Genomic DNA, 21,953 nt, shown 5'->3' with positions numbered 1-21,953 from the left:
TCTGCTGCAATATTGTCTGTTTGGCCACTATTCTAACAAAAACTATGAAAAGGGGAATTGAACTCGTAAGGAGAAAACTTGATCGTCATAGCAGAACAAGGAGGTAATACAAGAACAGTAAATTACCGTTTTTATTTAATATTCTATTAGCATTGTGTAACACATTACGTGTGAAGACCAAACATCAAGAAAGCTGTGAGTGAAGTGCATCAGAGCTGAAGATCCAAGTCAAGCTTATTTACATCCGATTCTTGTTTTGGCAAATCCACACGAAAACTTCCTGGCCAACTCAAATCCATAGCTTGTTCTACCATAAACGGCATCCAATATGGCATTTGAAACCCATGATTGACACCACAGAATCGAGCCGCCATGCCTGACGCTTCTCTGCTTGGCTTGTGCACAAATGAGTGTGTCTGCACTCCCAGTGACCTTGACGCCACCATCGTCATTCTATGAGATTGGTTCCTTTCTGCCTCTCCTCTTTCCCTCTTGTGTGCATTCTGGTGACCCCCTAGGGCTTGTGAACTATAAAACTTTCTCATGCAGAAATTGCATGAGAATACCTTGTTATTCTGGAATGGTTTTGATATTTCGGCGCCCTCCATGTCCTGGGGTTTGTCAGATCCGTTGAGTCCTAAACTCAACCATTCTCTTGTTCCCTCTGATCCAACTTCTACTTCTTTGTTCATTGATACTGATACTGCAACAGATACCTCATCCACCATTTCTTCTTCCTCCTTGCAGAAAGTCATAGCTTCTTGGCTTCTTTCAGATCAGAATAGTTTAAGATACAACAATTTGGGAGTGCTTGCTCTTGCTCTCTCTCAAATAAAAATAGAAGTTGCGGGAGATGAATATCATCACTTAATAAAAGTGTTATCTTTTATTATCTCTCGGCTATATCCTGTGTTCCCACTTAGTGGTGCATGTACTTTGGAAGACGACAATGCTTGTGTTCTGACATTTCATGGTGTTGGTTTATGTTTGTCTTCAGATGCTTGCTTCTCTTAAGCTTCACTCTTCTCGTGGCATCTAAATAAGTTGTTCCTTGATGGATTAAAAATAGACCCTTCCACTATTGGAAGTGTCTTGTAGTGCTAGATAAAGATTACACTTTTAAACTACACGCGTCAATGAAAAAAACCAAAAAATAATGCTGTGTCGTTGATGTCTTCTTACAGCATGAGAAAAGATCCACATAGGTATTTATACTTTGTCCCAATTCCCAAAATCCCATTCTGCAGTTATAGGCTCCTATGCTGGCTTTGCAAATTCTGGACCACTTGTTAGCTTGATTACTGTGCCTAGTGGTCTTGGGTTCCTAGAAGCCACAAGTCTGATATGAAAAGATAATGTTTTACTAGGCCATTATTTACACACACAGACAAACAAAGGACACTGGTTTTAAAAGTTCAAACATGTTAAGCTGAATGATGGGTTGTTGTTCTTGTTAGTTAAGGCAAGATCCATGGCAGGCAATAGAAAGAGGACACGTTATCAGTGAACAAAGAAGCATTTCAATGTTCCAAATTAAGACACTGGAATACTTGCAAGTTTTGCACAATCTTTTTTATTGTAACCATAAAGCTGTTGAGCCCCAGAAACTGCCAAAAATGGTGGAGGAAAAAAAAAAAGTCAAGAGGAAGTGATTTTTGGTTCTAAATTAGTTTCTCTCTCTAAGCAGGATAATGGTTTTGAGCTTATCTTTTTGTAAGTCGGCAATATATAAAGGCATATAGAGCAACTTGTGCTTATTCTTGAAAAAAAATCAGAATCTTCCTGTAACAATCCTTAGCAAAGTTCATGATTTAGTCGGTAATGGGATGACGAAGCAATGTTCATATCGCGCTGGAATCTTGTGGTGGGATCAACTTGATTACTTGAAGCATTTTCTGATAAGGATCCAACATGCAAGCAACGATTATTGGTTCCAAATAAGCTTAGTAGAATCAAACTCGGATTGGCTTATTTCTGACATATTCTCAGGGGCTTACATAGTTTGGATTTGAACGAATATGGGGGACTTCATAATGTACACGAAGCTAGCGGAAGCCTCAATGCTACTTTTTGAGCATTTTTGTTCCCATGGAACATGAATTTCTACGCATGTGGCAGATGCTAGTAAAGCAAAGTCACTTAAAAAAGTTCTTATTTTTTCTTCTCAGGGATTCCAAAAGATGTGTATTGTGAAAGCATCAGAGTCAAGGAAGCTCCAACATCAATCAACTTGGTCACAAATTGTCTTTTTCACAAGATTCCTTAGGATTTCTATTAAAAATTGATACTCTTTCTTATAAATCACTATTGACTCAGTTCTTGAATAATGGGTTAGAGCGTTGCGCCCCTTAAAGATGTGCCAAGCATGGTAGAAAAGCATGTTCTTAAAAGTGTGAATCGGATGAGACGATCAAGTGAGTTCTCAATAAAATCAGTAATTTGGGCAGGTTGGGTTTATTCGAAACAGATTCAAATTGGATCGGATTTAAAGTATTATATCCTTTTTAAAAAAGCCTATATAGTCAAGTTCAACCCTAATATCTTCTGACTTATTCGGGCCAATCCAAATACTCGAAACTTTTTAAAAATATTTTTTTATTTTTTAATCAATTTTAATTTTTAAATAATTCTATTAAGCATAAAATATTATTTTAAATTTAAAAAATAAAATAAAAAATAATAACTTATTAAATTTGTACTTAAGTAGCTCTGTTATTGTTTTGTTATATTATGCGTTCTTGAATGTTTCATTTTTTTATAAATTAGTGTCTTAGTTGTTTAAATTTTGCTCTTATTATGGTTATATATAAATATTTTATATATTTTAATTACATTATATTATTTTAATTATGATTAAATCGATCTCAATTCAATCACAGCTAGATCACTAATTTAAAATTATTGCCTCGATTAGTACAAATATTTTAATTATTTTTGGGTAGAATGTATTTTTTTCTTTTTTTAAGAATATGAGAAAAATAGCCATTATTGTATTATATAAAAAATTATTTAATTATGAGTAAAATATTATTTTTTGGGAATTATTTTTTCTTTAACTTTTTATATTGTTTAACTCCTACCTATAAGGGGTATTAACTTTAGTTTATTTTTAATTTTTAACTAATTTGGCATGGATGATAATTAAATAATTATTCAAAAATATTATTCTATCTATTATGTTTATCTAGTGATAGAGCTAAGAATTTGTAAATGCCTAAATTTTATTTGTAAAATTATTTTTAATTTTATTTTTACTTTAAAACTAATTATTTTATTTTATAAAAAATATAAAATATATTTTTTTGGATATGCAAATGATGTAACTCAAAAAATTTTCATAAAAAAATTGGGCCTTAAGATATAAAAATAAATATTAAAATATATTTTAAATATTATTTTGAGATATTTTATTGATTAAAAATAATAAAAATATGAAAATATAAATATTTTTAATTTTTTTTAAAAAATAACTATAATAATGGACTCAAATAGATGGTAGTTTAGTATAAAATGACACAAAATTCAAAAATTAATTAATATTTATTATATTTTATATATTTTTTCTAAAAAATATTTCTTATTTGGGTATTCGGGCCAGGTTCGATTTTTCTCAAGCCTATTCAGGTAGCTTGAATAGGCTTGAACATTAAAAATTATTATTTTTTTGGGTTCGGTCTTAAATTTTTTGGACAGGTTATCGAATCTAATTCTCAAGATCATTTACCACAGTTTCCTTTAAGAGTCAAGTAAATGCAAAAATTACGATGCATAGGACTTGATTGTATTATTGATAAGTTAATACAACATGTAAATTTCACTCTACTAAACAAAATTAATCAATAAAACTTATGATAATCAAAGGATTAACCCATAAGGGTTATTACCAAGTTTTAATTCAAAATCAATGAATCCCAAGTTTACTTAATCAAAATGGGTTTAAATCAATGACAAACTCGTATATTAAAGTAAAAATAAGTTACAGAAGCATGAGATATCTCAGAGAAACAAAAAAGAATGGAAACAATTGAAAAATAACATGTTTACTGTGAGATAAGACAATGTGCTGCGATGTGTTACTCTTTGTATCATGCACCATGGCTCAGATGCCATACACTATAGTGCGTTGCACGCAAATGATAGCATGATAGCAAAATTGGGAAACTTTCAATACATTTCGATTCACTGTCTGACGTTTGAATGACATGATTTAGGTATCTACAGAACCCATAAACTAGCTAATGGCATGGGTTTCACTTCTAAAATAAATTATACTAAAAAGTTGGACACCCAAATATAATTTTATCACTTTTTACAACTTTCACACCAAAAAAGGTGTTTAAAACCCACAATAAGTGCCAATAGCCATTCCTAATACCCAAACCTTATTCATTGGACTTAGGACTATTAGTACAACACATCACACATACTTAAATATTAGTGTAGCACAAAATCACTCCTCAACCCATTTTCACTAAAAAAAAAGAAAGGGGAGGTAATTTTCTTTGCATTGCATCAAAACAAATCAAAACATGTTTAAAATATTATTTTTACACTTGCATTAGTATTTTACACTATCAACATATATTTCTCATCATACACAATTTCTCAGGACTCAAAATATATTTCAAATAATTGCCACAACAAAATAGTGCAAGTGTATTAGTATGCAACTTAGAATTAGCAATAATATTCTATTACACAAAATAAATGTAAACTAGAGGCATACAACAGGAATGAACTAATTTCTAGCCTCTTGAGCTTTCTTCTTCTCTACACTAAAGCTAGAGCTTGTAAAGTGTTAAATGAAAGGGGTGAGTCTAGCCACTCAATAACTAAGGTAAAACCTACCATATACAGTTATATTTCAATTGTAAATCAAATACATGCATATGAAAACAAGCTCATAAAACATGCTTAAGCATATATTATAACTTATTAATTCAGTTAACATATTTTTGTCTTATACATGCTAGGTACATAATCAAAAGACACTTAGACATGTGATCATGAGCTGCCACAACACACGATTTACCACAACTCAAAACATGTGACAAATCATACACTAACATAGGCAATGATCAATCAACCTTACACCCTCCTTATTTCCTCAGACTGAAACCATGGGCTATAACACTGAATAGGGCTCCATCTGTGTGATTAGACTACCTAAACTCACCAATCATGTAATATCTTGCTCTACTAAACACAATTAATCAATAAAATACATGGTAATCAAAGGATTAACCCATAAAGCCGATTACTAGGTTTTTATTTTTAAAATGAGGGACCCTAAGTTTTTAAAATCAAATAAGTTTAAATCAACCATAATTTTTTATATCACAGTAAAAATAAGTTACAGAAGTATGGGATACCTCAGCGGAGTGAAAAAGAATGAAAACAAATGAAGAACAATTTATTTGTTGTGAAAAAGGGTAATGCGCCATGACTTGTGCATGTTACACTGCAGCGTGTTGCTCCCTGTGCCATAAGTTGTGATTCAGGCGCCATATGCTGTGACGTGTTGCATGCAAGATAGCAAAATCAGGAAACTTTTTATGCGTCTCGATTCTCAGTCTAACGTCCGAATGACTTGATCTAGGTGTCTACAGAAAGCTTTTTTCATAAACTAGCTAATGACACGGGTTTCTCTTTCAAAACAAGTCACACTAGAAAGTTGGATATCCAAACACAATTTTACCACTTTTCATAAACAAAAGGTGTCTAAAACTCACAACAAGTGCCCAAAGCTATTCCCAACACCCAAACCATATCCATTGGACCTAGGACCATCATTACAACACAACATATACACTTAAATACCAATTTAATACAAAATCACTCCTCAACCCCTTCACCAAAAATAGAAGGGGGAGGTAATTTCATTGCATTTACTCATAAATTAGTCATGACATGTTTAAAATGCCATTTCGACACTTACACTAATATTTTGGCCCTATCAACATATATATCTCTCCATACACAATTACTTATAGCCTAAAATATAATTCAAATATTTGCAACAATAAAATAGTACAAGTGCACAATGTACAACCTATAATTGACAATCATATTCTATAGCACAAAATAAATATAAACTAGAGACATGCAGTAGGAATGAAATAATTTTTAGCCTCTTGAGTCTTCTCCCTCTCTACACCAAAGGTAGAGCCTGAAAAGTGTTAAATAAAAGGGGTGAGTCTAGCCACTTAGTAACTAAGGTAAAACTTACCCTGTGTAGTTGTATATCAATTGTAAATTAAACACATGTATATGAACCAAGTACTTAAAACATGCTTTAAAACATATTATAACTTATTAATCCAGTTAACACATTTTCATCTCACACATGCTAGGTACATAATTAATTACAAGACACTCAGACATATGATCATGACCCGCTACAACACGTGACTTGTCACAATTCAAAAACTTGTGATACGTCATACACTTATATAGACGATGATCAACCAACTTTATACCTTCTTTATTTTCTCAAACTGAAACCATGATCTATAACACTAAATAGTGCTCTATCTATGTGACTAGACTACCCAAACTCACTAATCATGAGGTATGACTCGGTCAAAGATCACATGACTCACTCTCGAACCACGGCTTCCCCCAATCTCGAATCTCTAGGGTGTCTCATACCCCAAGCTATTCTCCTTGTTGAATTGGTGGAGAAAGTTAGGTTCTAGTCCTTCGAGAAACTATGGGATAGTTCCTTGACAAACTGTGGGACAAGGCTATACTTCCATGCACCGAATGGTAGGTTGAATACCATATGAATTTTTTTTCTCCCAATCTCTAGGCAAACTCCCGCATACTAATCATATAATCTACGATGCTCACTTAATTTTCATAATCTCAATTATTCAATATCAACATCAATACGTTGGGCTCATGACTGTGCACTACCCAAGTAAGCATAAATTCTCATTTTCACTTATAACACATAAAACACATCACTTTTAATCTCTTATATTCCTTTTTATCATATTCATTATCAATCACTCATTCACAACACATTGTAAAGAGAAATTATTTTTGTACACTACATTTACCACTTTAAAACTCATTTTACAACCACTTTCACATGTTTAATATATATTACACAATTTACATCGACACTAAGTTTCAATGCATGTAACCCAATTTCACAAGTCATAATTCACATGATAAACACATAATTTACATCACAATTAACATATAACTATCTAAAGCAGGGTTCTCTAGGTTACCTCAAATCTTTGAGAGGTAAAAAGTTTACCCCTCAATATTATACCTTGCAAGCTTGAATTCCCAAGCTAAATTGATGGCCAAAAGCTTAATTTATAATTAACCAAGTTGGATTTCATCAACGATATCGATCACACATAACTCTAAACTCACATTCCACTTCTAACTTACCCAATGCCCCTATTGCTTACATTTGGGCCTACCCATTAGATTTATTAACTCTCTTTAGTCCCTAATAATACTAATGAGCCATTAAACTTTCATTCATGGCATCACACTCTTCCTACAAACTACATTAATATAATTTTCACATATTTTATGAAGCCCAACCACCCAAGACATCAAAATTCATTATACTTAGGTTTAGATACTCTAATCTACTCTCATTAACTCCATTTGAGTTAATAGATTTGGACCCATAACCTATATGGATCGAATATAATCTTCTACTATTAAACCTTAATCATAAACTTCATAATGTGAAGAAAATGGGAGATTAAGAGGCATGATGCTTATCTTGGGTGTTTGTAACTTCTAAAACACTGACAATGTCGTCCAAGAAAAAACTCTAGTAGACCTTGGCATGCCTATTTTTTTTCTCCTTTCTATTTTTGTCTCAATTCACAACTGATAAATTACAAAAAATGACCATGTGCCGAGTAGACGCGCAATGTGCTGTGATGTATGGTAGAGAGAGGTCCTTATTCTTGTATCTGAAGTATCTGTGCATTGAGAAGGATGCACTCTATGTTGCGGCGTATGGCATAATAACACTAACCCTTCATTTTCTTCTCCTTTTGATGCCCAAGTAGCTCAAATTGATATCGAATCCACAATTAGGGCTGAAATACAATTGACTATGATTGTTATACCTCCCTAGTCACATACTACTATAATTTACTCAATTATCCTAATTAAGCTTAGTAAAAAAAGAGAATAAAAAGTGTGACTTGGTCAAAGATCATAAACTCACTTTAGGACCATGGCTTCTCCCACTCACGAATCTCTAGGGTGTCGTATACCCTAAGCTATTCTCCTTATTGAATTGATGGAGATAGTTAGGTTCTAGTTTCTCGATAAACTATGAGACAGTCACTCAATAAAATATGGGACAAGGCTAGAGCTGGTAATTTAGGCCAAGCCCGACGGGCCAGCCCAAACCCGCCCGAAAAATTTAGGCCCGAACCCAAAAAAATAATATTTTTTTATTATTCAGGCCTATTCGGGCCGCCCGAATAGGCTCGAGAAAATTCGGGCCAAGCCCAATCGAGTTCGGGCTTGGCCCGAATACCCGAATAGGAAAAAAATAATTTTTTTAAAAATAATATAATAAATATTAATTATTTTTCAAGTTTTATATGATTTTATTTTAAAATACCATATATTTGAGTGTATTACTATATTTATTTTAAAAAAAATAAAAATATTTATACTTTTCCATTTTTATTATTTTTAATCAAATAAAATATCTCAAAATAATAATTAAAATATATTTTAATATTAATTTTTATATTTTAAGACTCAATTTTTTTTGAAAAAAATTGAGTCATATAAACCATTTTCTTGTCCAAAAAATTATATTTTATATTTTTTATAAAATAAGATAATTAATTTTAAATTAAAAATAATTTTAAAATAAAATTTGGACATGTATGAATTTTCGGCTCTACTACTAAACAAACATAATAAATAAAATAATATTTTTAGATAATTATTTGATTATTATCCACGCTAGATTTAGTTAAAAATTAAGAATGAACTAAAGTAAATACTTTTTGTATATAGGACTTTAACAATATAAAAGATTTAAAAAAAATTCAAAAAAAAGTATTTTACCCATAATTAAATAATTTTATTTTATATAATATAATGATGACTATTTTTTTCATATTCTTAAAAATAAAAAGTACAGTTTATCCAATAGTTATTAAAAACTTTAAACTAATCAGGACAATAATTTTAAATTAATGGTTTAATCGTAGTTGAATTGAGATTAACTTGATCATAATTAAAATAATATGATTCAATTAAAATATATAAATATTTTTATATAACTATGATAAGAGCAATATTTAAATAAATATGACATTAATTTACAAGTAAAGGAAACATTCATGAATAAATTGCACATAATACAACAAAACAGTAACACTACTTAAATACTTAACTACAAAGTTAATAAGTTATTATTTTTTATTCATTTCAAGTTAAAATAATATGTTATGCTTAATAAAATTATTTAAAAATTAAAATTGATTAAGAATAAAAAAATATTTTTAAAAAAGTTTCGGGTATTCGGGCCGGCCCGAATAAGCCCGAAGCCCGAAGGCGTTAGGGTCAGGCTTGGCTATATGGGCTTTTTAGAAAGAGTAAGATTCTTTAAGCCTGACCCGAATAAGCCTGGCCCGGATTGAGCCCAGCCCGAATAAGCTCGGCCCGCCCGAATTACCGGCTCTAGACAAGGCTATACCCCCATGCAGTGAAGGGGAGCCTAAATACTATATGGATTTTTATCTACTCCTAATCCCTAGGCAAATTTTCATCCACTGATCATGCTATAAACAATGCTCACTCATTTTTACCTTATTTATTTATTTATTATCACAATAATCACGTTGGGCTTACGATCGTATGCTACCCAAATGAGCATCAAGTTTCTCATTTTCACTATATTAAATGAACACATCATTGTTAATCTTTTATACTCATCTTTATCATATTCATCATCAATCACTCATTCACAATATATTGTAAAGAGAAATTCTTTTTGAATACCACATTTACCACTTCAAAACTCATTTTGCAATCACTTTCTCATGTTTAATACACATCACACAATTTACATGGACACCACATTTCAATGCATGTAACCCAATTTTACAAATCATAATTTGCATGATAAACCCACAATTCACATCACAATTAACATATAACTACCCAAAGTAGGGTCGCCCGGTTATCTTAAACCTTTAAGAGGTCAAATGTTTACCCTTAAATATTATAGCTTCCAAGCTTGAATTCCCAAGCTAAATTGGTGACCAAGAGCTTAATCTACAATTTACTAAGTTAACTCTCATTAATATTGTCAAACTCACATTTCAACTCTAATCTTCCCCTTCTAAATTACCCAATGCCCACTTGATATAAGTTTAGGCCTACCCATTAGGTTTATTAATTCTCTTTAATCTCTAATAACATTAATGAGTCATTAAACTTTTATTAATGTCATTTCATCACCTCTTCCAACAACTCACATTAATGTAATTTTTGGATATTTATGAAGCCCAACAATTTAAGACACCAAAATTCATTATACCTAAGTTTAGGTACTCTAATTTACTTTCATTAGTTCCATTTGAGTTAATGGATTCAAACATATAATTTGTATGGACCAAAAATTATCTTTCACAATCAAACCCTAACTAAAAACTTGTGAATGTGAAAGAGATTAGAAAGAATGCGGTCTAGGGCACTTATCTCAAGTGTTTTTAGCTTTAAAATACTCCTAATGTCATCCAAAAATAAATCCTAACAGAGCTTGGCACCCCTTCCTCGTTTTCTCCTTTCTCTCTCTATTTCTATTTCAATTTGTGACTTATTTCTACAAAAAAATGGCTGTGTGTCATGGCAGACTCACTATATACTGTGGCATATAGCATAGAAAGATTCCCTTCTCACATTTGTAGTGCCTGTGTATCACAAAGGACGTGATCCACGTCATGGTGTTTGGCACAGTAACACTAACCCTTTATTTTCATGTCCTTCCAATGCCCATGTGGCCTAACTTGATACTAAACCTATAATTAGGGTTGAAATACAATCAAATACAATTATTAAACATCTTTGGTCACATACCACTTTAACTACTTAATTAACATAATTAAACTTAGTTAATTAGGGAATTAAAATTTAAGATATACACAATGGGTGTTCTATGTGTAATATCCTCAATTTTAAATTAGGTTAATTAAGCTTAAATAGACTAATTAAGTATATTAGTGAGGTGTGTGGCTAGAAAGGCTTAATAGGTGTGTTAGGTCCTGATTTAGTTCTAAACGCGGGTTCGAAGGAGAATCAAGTTACATGGGGGTGGAAGAGGAAGAAATTTTGATGAAAGTGATTCTGTGCCACGCGCCGTGCTTGTGGATGAGTTGCTGCAGTGTATGCATGATAATACACCTAGAAGAGACTCATTGTGCCATGCGCTATGGCGTATAGCATTTTCCACGACGCATGGTCATGAAATTGAAGCAAAAGAGAAGAGAAAATAAAGGGAATCAAGAGAGAGATGAAAAAATTGAGCTAGGGCTTGAAGAAACTGACTTATAGGAGTAATTTGGACCTCATAAACACTAAAGGTGAGTTTCCTTACATAAATCTTTCTCTCTTCTTATATTTTCTTAATGGTAGAATTTAGGGTTTGATTGATAATGATGATTTTTGGTCCATAGAGGCTATGAGTCTAAACCCATTGACAAATAGAGTTAATGTGAGTAGATTAAGCTAAGTAAACTTAGTATTTATGGTTTTAGTATAATTGGTGGTTGGAAGACATTAAGTATCTGAAATTCTCATAAATATGATGGTTGGGAACAATATGGTTTCATTAACGACCATTTAAGAGCTCAATATGATTAATGAGGGTTAAAGGAAGCTAAGAAGCCTTATGAGTATTTTTACATGAGTCAAGAATAAATCTTGAGTATTAAAAAATGATGAAGTGTTAATGGAAAATAGCTCAAATATGGATATTAATGGTTTGCATGGTAAATGCTTGTAGAGTAACTACCATTAGTATCATCCTAGCTTCTTGGAAGCTTTGAGAATAAATAATTAAGGGGTGAAACCTTTGACCTCTCAAAGATATAAAGTAACCGAAAAAATTCTATCTTATGCTTTTGTGTGTTTATTAGTTTATGAATTTACAATTGATCATTGAAATGTGTGAATTAAAATAAAATGCAAGTATGGCTTGATTTGTTAGAAAATCCACCAGATCGAATTTGTGAATTTTATGCCTTATGATGTAAAATTTTTTTGAGAACAACATCAGTGGATTTTCGCATTATATTTATTAGGATTTCAGTGACTTCGTGATTTGAGAAGTAACATGAATCTTTATTTATAAGAAGTTCAATAATGTTTAAATAGTAAAGTTTAATGATTTTAAAAGTGTGGAGTATAATGATTGTGAAATTAGAGTTTGATGACTTATTTGGTTTGACGTTCCATGAAAATGTATTTAAGAAGTCCAATGATTTGTGTAGTAATGAAATTTAATGAAATTGATAATGTGAAGTTCTATGAATTGCACAAGTGTGAATTATGGCATGAATGTGTATTGCATGATCTTGAGAGGCAGGAGTTTTCCTAAAAAGAGGAGTAGATGAGAAGATCCACGTGGTAAAGCCCCATCGGTGTGATGGTTTGCTAAATTAATTTTATTTATATTGTCCTACTTATTCAATAAGGGACTGTCCTATTAGTTTAATGAAGGACTCGAATCTAACTAGTTATCCATTGGTTCAATGAGAAAACTAGTCTAGGGTGTACTTATGACATCTTATAGTGTGAGAAATAGGGAAATTGTGTTCCATAAGTGAGTTGGGTGCGTCTTGACTGGGTAATCCCTTCACAAGTGTTTAGGCTAAGGAAGTCATGGAATATAGGCTGTCCCATTAAGTTATAGCCCACGACTTCGTGTCAGAAGAATAAAGAGGATATAAGGAAGGTGTGATCATGCATATAGTGGGTAACGGTACCTGGTTATCTATATTGTGTCCTTAATGATGATATCATAAGTTGAGTCATAATTTCTTCTAATGTATTCGTCAATGAATTGTTTAACCAACTCTCTTTATATAAAAAGTGCTAAAAAGCATTGTTTCTCAAGTAAATGCTATTATGTGTGCGGAATTGTGAATATTTATTCTAAAATATTTTACATGGGTTAAAGTATTGATGCTAAGTGCCTCTTGCATTTAAACTAATTGACATGCATTAATATGGGTTAATTGAATCTTAGTTACTGAGTGGTTGTACTCACCCTATTATCTTTAATATTATAAAAAATAGTTCAAGACATGTAGGTAGAGGAAAACAACCAGAGGCTTAGGACTATGATTTGATTGTAGTAGGCCTCTTTATTTTGAGTATTTATATTTATATGAAAATTTTAATTGCCAATTAAGAATTCTCATTTAATCCTTACTTGTATTATGTGAATTGTAAATTGTAAGTGTATTTTAGGCTCTAGGGAGTGAGTTTGAATATGTGTTATTGTGATAAGGCCAAAATACTAATACTAATGCAAGTAAGAATAGAGCATATTATGTGATGATTTAAAGAACTTGGCGAAAATTATGGTAAACTCCCCCTTGTATGTTTTTAAGTTTAATGGGTTGAATAGTGAAAATTTAATCCGTGAGTATTTCATATGATATGGTGAATTGCATGAATTAGTCTTAATGATTTGTATGTGGTCAAGATGGGATTAGTGTTTATTGGCCTTTAGTATTTAGTTTGGACACTTGGTTTTGTGAAAATTATTATAAAAGTGTAAGTTTTGAAAAATGTGTCCAATTTTTATTTTAGAAATAATTTGAGTTTGAAACCAATGCCATTAGTTAAAGCTCAAAAATAGCTTTCTATAAACACCTAATTTACGTTAATCGGATGTTAGACAGAGAATTAGGACGTGTCAGAAGTTGCCCTTATTGCTGTTAAATTGGCAACAGAATTTACTATCAAAATTCATGCAATTATGCCGCGGTGCATGGTGCCACAAGCCATCATGTGTGTCACAGACGTGAACACACCGCGGTGCATGTTCAATGAGCCAAGGCACACGCCTCAAAAGTTTTTAAAAATTCTCTTGTTTCAAATTCTTAAACAAATGAATTCACATATGTAATGGTTCCATGCTCTAGCATATTGTGAACTCTGATTTCTTTATTTACAAGATTTTAAAAATGATTTTTTTTGTAAACTTAGGGTTCCCACTTTGCTAACCATTAAAAACTTAGTATTTTGTTAATTACTATAATCCCATTCCCTAATTACTTAGGTTTTGGTTTTAAACAATGGGATTAAAAGGAGGAGGATATTACACTATAGAGATGGAGAGAAAAAGAGAATTACAAACTAGCCTTAAAAGACAAGCTTGCATAGATGAAGCAATTCGCACCGAGAAAAGTTAGTTGATGTAGGGTTAGAGTTGGTTTGTTGCATTGGGCAAGTTTGGGTAAGTTTAGTAGATTGTTAAGAGTCTTTCTATGATGTGCTCATCACATCACTCCTTTTAAATTTTGAGTTTGCATTAGAAGAAGTAAGTAATAATCTATGTTATTAAATGACTGATGATGTGTCTCGTCATGTGAAGTGGTGAGAGTGAGTGCACTAAGAAATTCGAGTAGTGAGGAGAGCAGGCAAGACTACATCATTGACTTGCTAAATGTAGCATTTCACTTGTACTTATAGGGCCAATTCACTATTAGGTTGAGTATCTTCTCATATTAGATTAGGCTTAAGCTAATAACCCTTTAAGCCTAGTTAACAAATATATATATATATATACAAGTACACATTAAACTCAAAAGTCTATAGGACATATTATAAAGAAGTAGATTATTTTACATAATAATCAAATTTACCCAATATCTCACTTAGGGTGTCCCATACTTCTTATCCTTACTAGATAGTCAGCTTGTGAGATTCTTTAGGATTCTTAAACTTCCTTACCCATGTGTTTTGAAGGTAAGGCAAAATGTATCATCTTCTCTGAGTCCTTTCTTTGTCTTCTCAGTGCTTTATTGTGGGGCGCTCCTTATCTTCAGTCTTAAACTTTGACTCTCTTAGTTGTACTATATTAATAGTATCTCTTAGAAGAAACATATTTTCATCTATCACCATTTTTTGCTTCTTTTTCTTAGGGAATTTGATAATTCCTTAGTTTATGCATTACTAGATAGCCTTTTTTAAATCCCAACACATGTTAGTTGAATGATTCCAGGAATGGTGATACTTACAGTAGTCTTTCTCCTTTCATTCTTCTTTAAAAGGGAGTTTATGGTTGGCCAGTAAAGAGATGAACTTTTCTTTCAAAGGAAAATTGAAGGTCTCATCTCACTTGTTTGTGTTAAAAGTGTATTGAATCTACATGTTGTTATTAGGTGGCTTCTTGTTCTCCTCAACCTGGGGAGCCAAGAAAGGACATGTGGCTACACCATCCCTCACTAAGTCTACTACTACTACATCTCTGGGTGCTTTTGCAAAGCATGTGCCTATGGCCGCACACTTTCTTTAGTTGTCTTAGATAAGGAGCTCTTCATACTCTATCACCTTAGTGGTAAGCTTAAATAAATCTTGGAACTCCATGCCTTAGAATTTCTTTCAGAATATCAACTCTAAAGCTCGTTGCACCATTTTGACATGTTCAATCTCGAGCTATATCTTACAATGATAGTGAAGTTTCTTGAATTGGTTTAAAAATCTCTTTAAAACTTTCCTTAGATGTTGAACAATTATGCATAGCTTTAATATGCAAACTTCTAGCTTTGTCATGTGGAACTACTCATGGAATTTCACTTACATTTCTATCTAATTGAATATTGAGTTCTTGAGAAGTCTAGTATACCTTGAGAATGTTGATCCTATGAGCGAGCTAGGGAATAACCTTAGCTTCATGTTGTCCAAGTGGTTGAGTTCCTAATAACATTAGAACATGAATCTTACAATGTGTTCTAGTATAGACGCACCATCCTCTCCAAAAAACAGTGTAAATTCTAGGACATAAAACCCCTTTAGGAAGGAATTTTCATGATCAATGTATTCTAGATACTATTTGTGAAACTTCGATTATGGAAGGGGCTTCAGGAATGGCCCATACAATTCTCTTACTACCTCCCTAATAACCTTTGGGACCACTACGGTAGTTCCCTTCCTGCATGATTCTCTACCTGGGTCCTTTCTACATGAATGTTACCCCCTAAGCTTGCACCCTACACAATATCACGTTCATATATAGTTTGATTATTCTAAGGATTAGTATGGGCATAATAATGCATTTGTGGAGAACCCTTATTTCTTACATCAAAGCAGCCACATTAGCTTGCTTGTCCCCTCTATGGGGTGGAATGTATCATCCCCTAGCCGATGGTTGAAGCCTAATAGACTTTTTTGTTCTTGAAGGTTGCCCTTCTTATTGCCCATGCACAAGACTCTTCTCAAGAGTGTTTCATTGAGGGGTCTCCTCAATTACTGTAAGGATTATCATATAGAAGGAAAACAAATTGCTTAGTGATTTCTAGTTTCTATGATGATCTAGCACAGCTTTGTATGCCTTTTCTAGTCTTGCTCTTCTTATTGTTAGTAAAAGAATTCCTGCTCCCTGTGCTTCAACAGCATAAATTCTTTCTTTCTCCTTAACTTTTTCCAACTATTGAGTACGGAGTACTGCCAACTCATTAGCCCATTTTTTATTATCTTGCTTATAGCACCCCATGAAGTCCTCTAGGGTCTTCTTGATTTTCTTGGGTTGCTACTCAAAGGTTGTTTTAAAGGCCCTTTAGTCTCTAGAAAAAAATCCTCTTAGCACATAGTAGCTTAATGCATTCGTTGGATATTGGCTTGTCTATATTTGAGTGGTTAGATATCTCTTGAGTTAGGAATCTTGCCTTCCTTTCATCCCTGGGACGTGAGTCTTAAGTCTCATGTGCTGGCTTGCAGCACCACATTTATAACCTTAAGGTCTAGTATAGTCTTTATCTTAAAAATCTTTAGGATGATTGTTTCTCGTCATTATCCTTGACAATCAAGTTCTACTAAGCGTGCCAAAAGCTATGTTGACTTGTTTTTTGAGGAATGGGTTGGAACATCATGCCCCTTAGAGGCATGCTAGGGAAGCATGTCCTCAAAAGTATAAATTGGATTAGATGGTTGAGTAAGTTTTTAAGGTATTTTACCATAGTTTTCTTAGAGAGTCAAATGAATGTGAGAAATTACAAGTGCACTAAGTGATGCAAAAGACTTGATTGCATTATTGATTTGTTAATGCAGTGAGTCTTCGTGGAGATGGAGCCAAAAAGAGAAATACAAACTAGCCCAAGAAGCCAAGCTTTCATAGATGAAACAATTCACACCAAGTGAACTTGGTTGACATAGGGTCAGAGTTGGTGTTTTGCACTAGATAAGTCTAAGTAAGTTTGGCAAAGTGTTGAGATCTTTATGCCATGCGCTCATCACATATTTATCCAAAATGGCAACAACATGCTCTTTTGAATTGAGTTTGGCACCAGGAGAAGTAGATAACTATCTGTGCCATTAAATGACTGAAGGTGTGCCTCGTCGTGTGAAGTGGTGAGAGAGCGAGTGCGTCAAGAAATTCGAGTGGTAGGGAGAGTGGTTGAGATTACATCATTGACTTTTTAAACTTAGCGTTCCACTTGCACTTATGGGCCGGATTCACTGTTGGATTATGTCTCTTTTCAAACTGGACTGAGCTTCGATCGGTTACTCCCTCAGGCCCAATACACTATTTTTGGTCCAAACAACTAATTTAATATAGAAAAATAGACATTAATTACTTTTTTTTTTCAATTTTAGCCTTATAAAATTTTCTAGCAGAGTAAAAGGTTACATATGAAAATAAAAGTGTTTTTCAAAAGATGATTTTTTTTTCAATGATATATTTTAATACCAACTATGTTCAGTTTTATAAGACAATTTTAACCAAATCATACCTCAATAAATAAATAAATTATTTTTAAAATCATACATTCTTTTTGTGTTTACTTTTATTTAATAGGATTTCTCAATTAGAAAATCTTATTAATTATACAATCTAATTAAAGATATTTTTTTGAAAAAAACCTTAATAGTTAAATCTTGAAAAACCTAAAATGCCTCATATTTTAATTATAATACTTTGAAAAAAATTCTTTATAATATTGAACTAAATGAGGAAAAATTAGAAGATTTCTTTTAAAACAATATTAATAATTTAACTATTTTTTCTAGATTCTAGTGAAGTAGGTAAAAGGAACTTATAAGATGGAAAAGAGCATTTGACAGTCATCAAAAATAATTGTTGGGCAGAAATGGGTTGGGGAAATTGAAGTTAACCTTTTAAAAGCACCAAATATTAGTCTAATGTTCCATAATTCTCGAAAAGGGGAAAAGGGGAAATAGTTTCTCCTCGCATGGCGCAATTTTTTTTTTAAAATACAAATTCTAACAAATCCCACCATCCATTCATGCAGAAACCACAACGGGACAGAGAGGGAGATTGGGAGAGAGTTAAAATAGTCTGGTCTTGTATTTTAAATCATACTATTCTATCTAACATTTTTGTTGATAATTTGTAGGGCTAGCTCATGTGGAATGTGAAGCATAATCCGAGCAATGGCAGATTTTGCTCTTGGCCTTTGGCAAGAGTGTTTGCTTTGACTTGTTGGCTGTTATGGACATTGAGATGCAAACTTATCTTTGAAGGCGACACTAGAAATGCCTGAGAAGTTATTCATGAATGCATTTTCCTTCAACTGGAATGTGCTCCAAACATTGAGCTCCAATACTAGAGGTTTTTTAAGGAATAGAAGATCATGAATGTAGTTGGACAAGACCTCCAAGTGGCTCTGTTCAGGTCGATATAGGTGGTTTTGTAATCAACAATAACAGAGCTGTATGTGTCGGAGTTATACGCAACTACATAAGGGAGTGGATCATTGGGTTTACAAGAGATGTGGTTTTTCGCTTTATTGTTGAAGTTGAAATAATGGCTATTAAGACAAGTCTGAAAGTTGCCAAGCAACTTGGTTTGCATAAAATTGATCTTTGCTCTAATTCCATTAATGCTATCAACCTTTTGAGAAGAGATTGTATCATAATCATCTTCTAGGGGCAGAAATTTCCAAGATATGAGAGGCTATCTATGGTGCTGGGGAAGTGAAAATTCACTATACCAACATGGATAATATTGGATGTGTTGATTTTCTAGCAAAGTCAAGAAGGCTATTGATTCAGAGATTATATTGATACTTACCGTTTCTCCAAGATGTTTGAGACAATATTTAGAAGATAAGCAATATACTAGTTCGTGAGTTTGTTATTTTCTTTTATGGGTTTTTAGGTTAGTTCCTAGTTTTTTAATCCCTTAAGCTCTTGCTTGCCTTTGTGATAAAAAAAGAAAGAAAGCAACCACAACGAGACATAGAGGGACACAAGACTCTGTGATGGCTATACTAGAGTGGGGTAGAATGCCTAGCCAAGTTTTAGAAAGAATGACAAATAGGCTTTAAAAGGGTTAATTAATTTAAATTAAATCTCAATCAATTTTAAAATGCCAAACTCTAAGAATTTGTAAGTTCGTCTCTCAATTTTAAAATTTTATTGCAATAAATTTATAACTTTTTTTTAAATTTTAACATCATTGAAGAATAAATAAAATTTTTTTTCCTATTAAAATTTGGAGTATAAGTTATAAATTTATTTCAATGAAATTGAAAAATTGAGAGCCGAATTTGGAATTTCTAGAGTTTGGCACTTTAAAATTGGTTGAAACTTAATTTGAATTAATTGATCCCCTTGTAACCTGTCAGTTAGGGCTGTGCAGAAATTCTCCAATCCTATTCAACCCAATTGGGTCCTAGAAGGCATAGTCTTGTCCAGTCCTATTAAAAACTGGTCTTTTAGGATTGAAAAGAGTAAAGAAACTAGACTATTTTTTGACTGGATAAAAAACTGGGCATCTAAACCACTTAGTCCACTCTGGTCTTATTAAATTTATTTAATATAATTATAATTAATTTACTAATTATTTATAATAATAAATTAAGACTATTAATAATTTATCAAGTTTGGTTCCTAGCACAGTTGTGCGCTCAAACTAACAATTTAATAATCTGGATCACTTAGATTGTAACTGAAATATTTTTTTCTTGTTGTTGGAAATTATTGTAGATTTATTATGATTTAAGTGTTTTTATTATCTTAATTGAGTTTATTAAATTTAAATGGATTATTGCCTCTCATAGAGAAAAAAAAGAAAAAAAAAGTCATTGCATGAAGTAGGGAAGAATTTTACCAAAAAGGTGAAATGGGATATTCTCTTTGGATATTTATGTTGGCATGTTTGGATAGATAGATGCAAGATGGCCTTTGAAAATGAAAATGAATTTAAGCACCATTCAATTCTCCATACTTTCTTTAGGGCTTGTTCGGATCTTGATTTAATTAATTTAGCCCCTTTGTTGTCTTACAATCACACTGAGCCTAGGATGAATAATAAACCCAAGAATGATATCATTAGAGTAAATGTTGATGGTTCTGTGCTAGTTAATGGTAATAGTGGCTACGGTGGAGTTATTTGGGGTAAGAATGACAGGTGGTTTAAAGGTTTTAGTTGCAAGCTCATTAATGTTCCCCCTATTATTGCAGAGATCCTGGCCATCATTCAATGCCTTCAACTTTGCTGGAATTTTGGTTTCAAAGAAGTGGAGGTTCACATCGAGTGCATTGATGCTATCCAACTACTTTTAAGAGGTTGTGATGATGGTCACCCCTTTAAGGACATCATTGACGAAGGCAGATGTATTTTGTATAAAGATTGGAATATTATATTGTCCCATGTTACTAGAAATTGTAATTCTTTAGCTGATGGCTAAGCTAAGATGTCACATAGCTTGCTTAGTAATTTTTGTACCTTTGATCACCCCCCACCTCTTCAGCAGGAGAAGACAGATGATGAAAGTTCTTACTTTGGAAATCCAACCGTTTATAATCGTTATTAAGTCTTGAATGCTAGCTTTGTTTAATAAAAAAAAAAAGAAAAAAAGTTAAGTGAGTACTGAATTAATAGGATCAGTCCAATTCTATAGATCAAGTTTGATCCTATTAATCTTCAGATTATTACTGAACCGGATCGGATTATGGATTACCTAACTCAATTATTTTTATAAAAGAGACTATATATTAGGTTAAAGTCTGGGGCAAATCTGAATTAGTTTGGACTGTTGTTACACTTGAAAGATGGTTTGCCTAGGATACTGGATGCATAGGCAAAAAAAAAAAGTCTAATTCCATCTAATTCTTTCTGCAGCGCTATTGTCACTCATTATCCCTAAGTATTAACACCAGTACGTGATGTGCTAAACAATGTAGCCATTGAACATGAGACACATTGACAACAGGATGCCTCAAAATAATAATCTCGCCGCACGTCACACTTGCCGACAAGAACTCCATTTCAAATTTTTTATAGTGGTCTCCAATATTTAACCCCATAAAAAAGTCTCAGAAAGGATAAAAGGAGTCTAATGTATCTGCAATATATACATATATAATATTCCTTCCTATTCAATTGATAAGATAGAAAGTGAATACCTTTTTATCCTATTTAAAATTATGTCATTAAAATTTTTATCATAAATTTTTCTTTGATCCTTCATTAACAATTTATACATATACATCCTCCTTTCATTTAAAAATATAAGAAACTTTTTTAAATTAAATATTAAAAAATATAAGATGTTTAGTTTTAAATGTGTAATTAATGAGTTTTTTTCTCTAAAAATAACTTTAATAAATAAAGCACTCAACCATTTATCTTCAAGAGAGACACTATATTAAATAAGAACAAACATAGAAAGATGGTATCAATTTAAAAATAATTAATTAACTTATTTGGAGGTATGATTCAGTTAAATATATTTTATATT

General features: G+C 32.3%; 1 protein-coding gene across 1 annotated transcript; it reads right to left on the bottom strand.

The window, feature by feature from the left end:
• Window positions 1-104: 104 nt before the first annotated feature.
• LOC129312076 (zinc finger protein 7-like) lies at window positions 105-1,662 on the bottom strand. Its single transcript, XM_054954641.1, has one exon. The coding sequence runs from the start codon at window positions 753-755 to the stop codon at window positions 210-212; it is 546 nt and encodes a 181-aa protein (XP_054810616.1). The 5' UTR covers window positions 756-1,662; the 3' UTR covers window positions 105-209.
• Between the last annotated feature and the right edge of the window lie 20,291 nt (window positions 1,663-21,953).

The sequence above is a fragment of the Prosopis cineraria genome, unplaced genomic scaffold, assembly GCF_029017545.1.
Source record: "Prosopis cineraria cultivar Desert tree isolate PC_DT_omini unplaced genomic scaffold, ASM2901754v1 PC5, whole genome shotgun sequence".
Classification (NCBI taxonomy): domain Eukaryota; kingdom Viridiplantae; phylum Streptophyta; class Magnoliopsida; order Fabales; family Fabaceae; genus Prosopis; species Prosopis cineraria.
Note: the sequence above shows the minus strand (reverse complement) of the source record. Positions and strands in the feature narration are given on the sequence as shown.

Bases quoted from the DNA above. Each gene is read 5' to 3' on its own strand.
- LOC129312076 (XM_054954641.1), bottom strand. From the start codon at position 755: ATGACTTTCTGCAAGGAGGAAGAAGAAATGGTGGATGAGGTATCTGTT.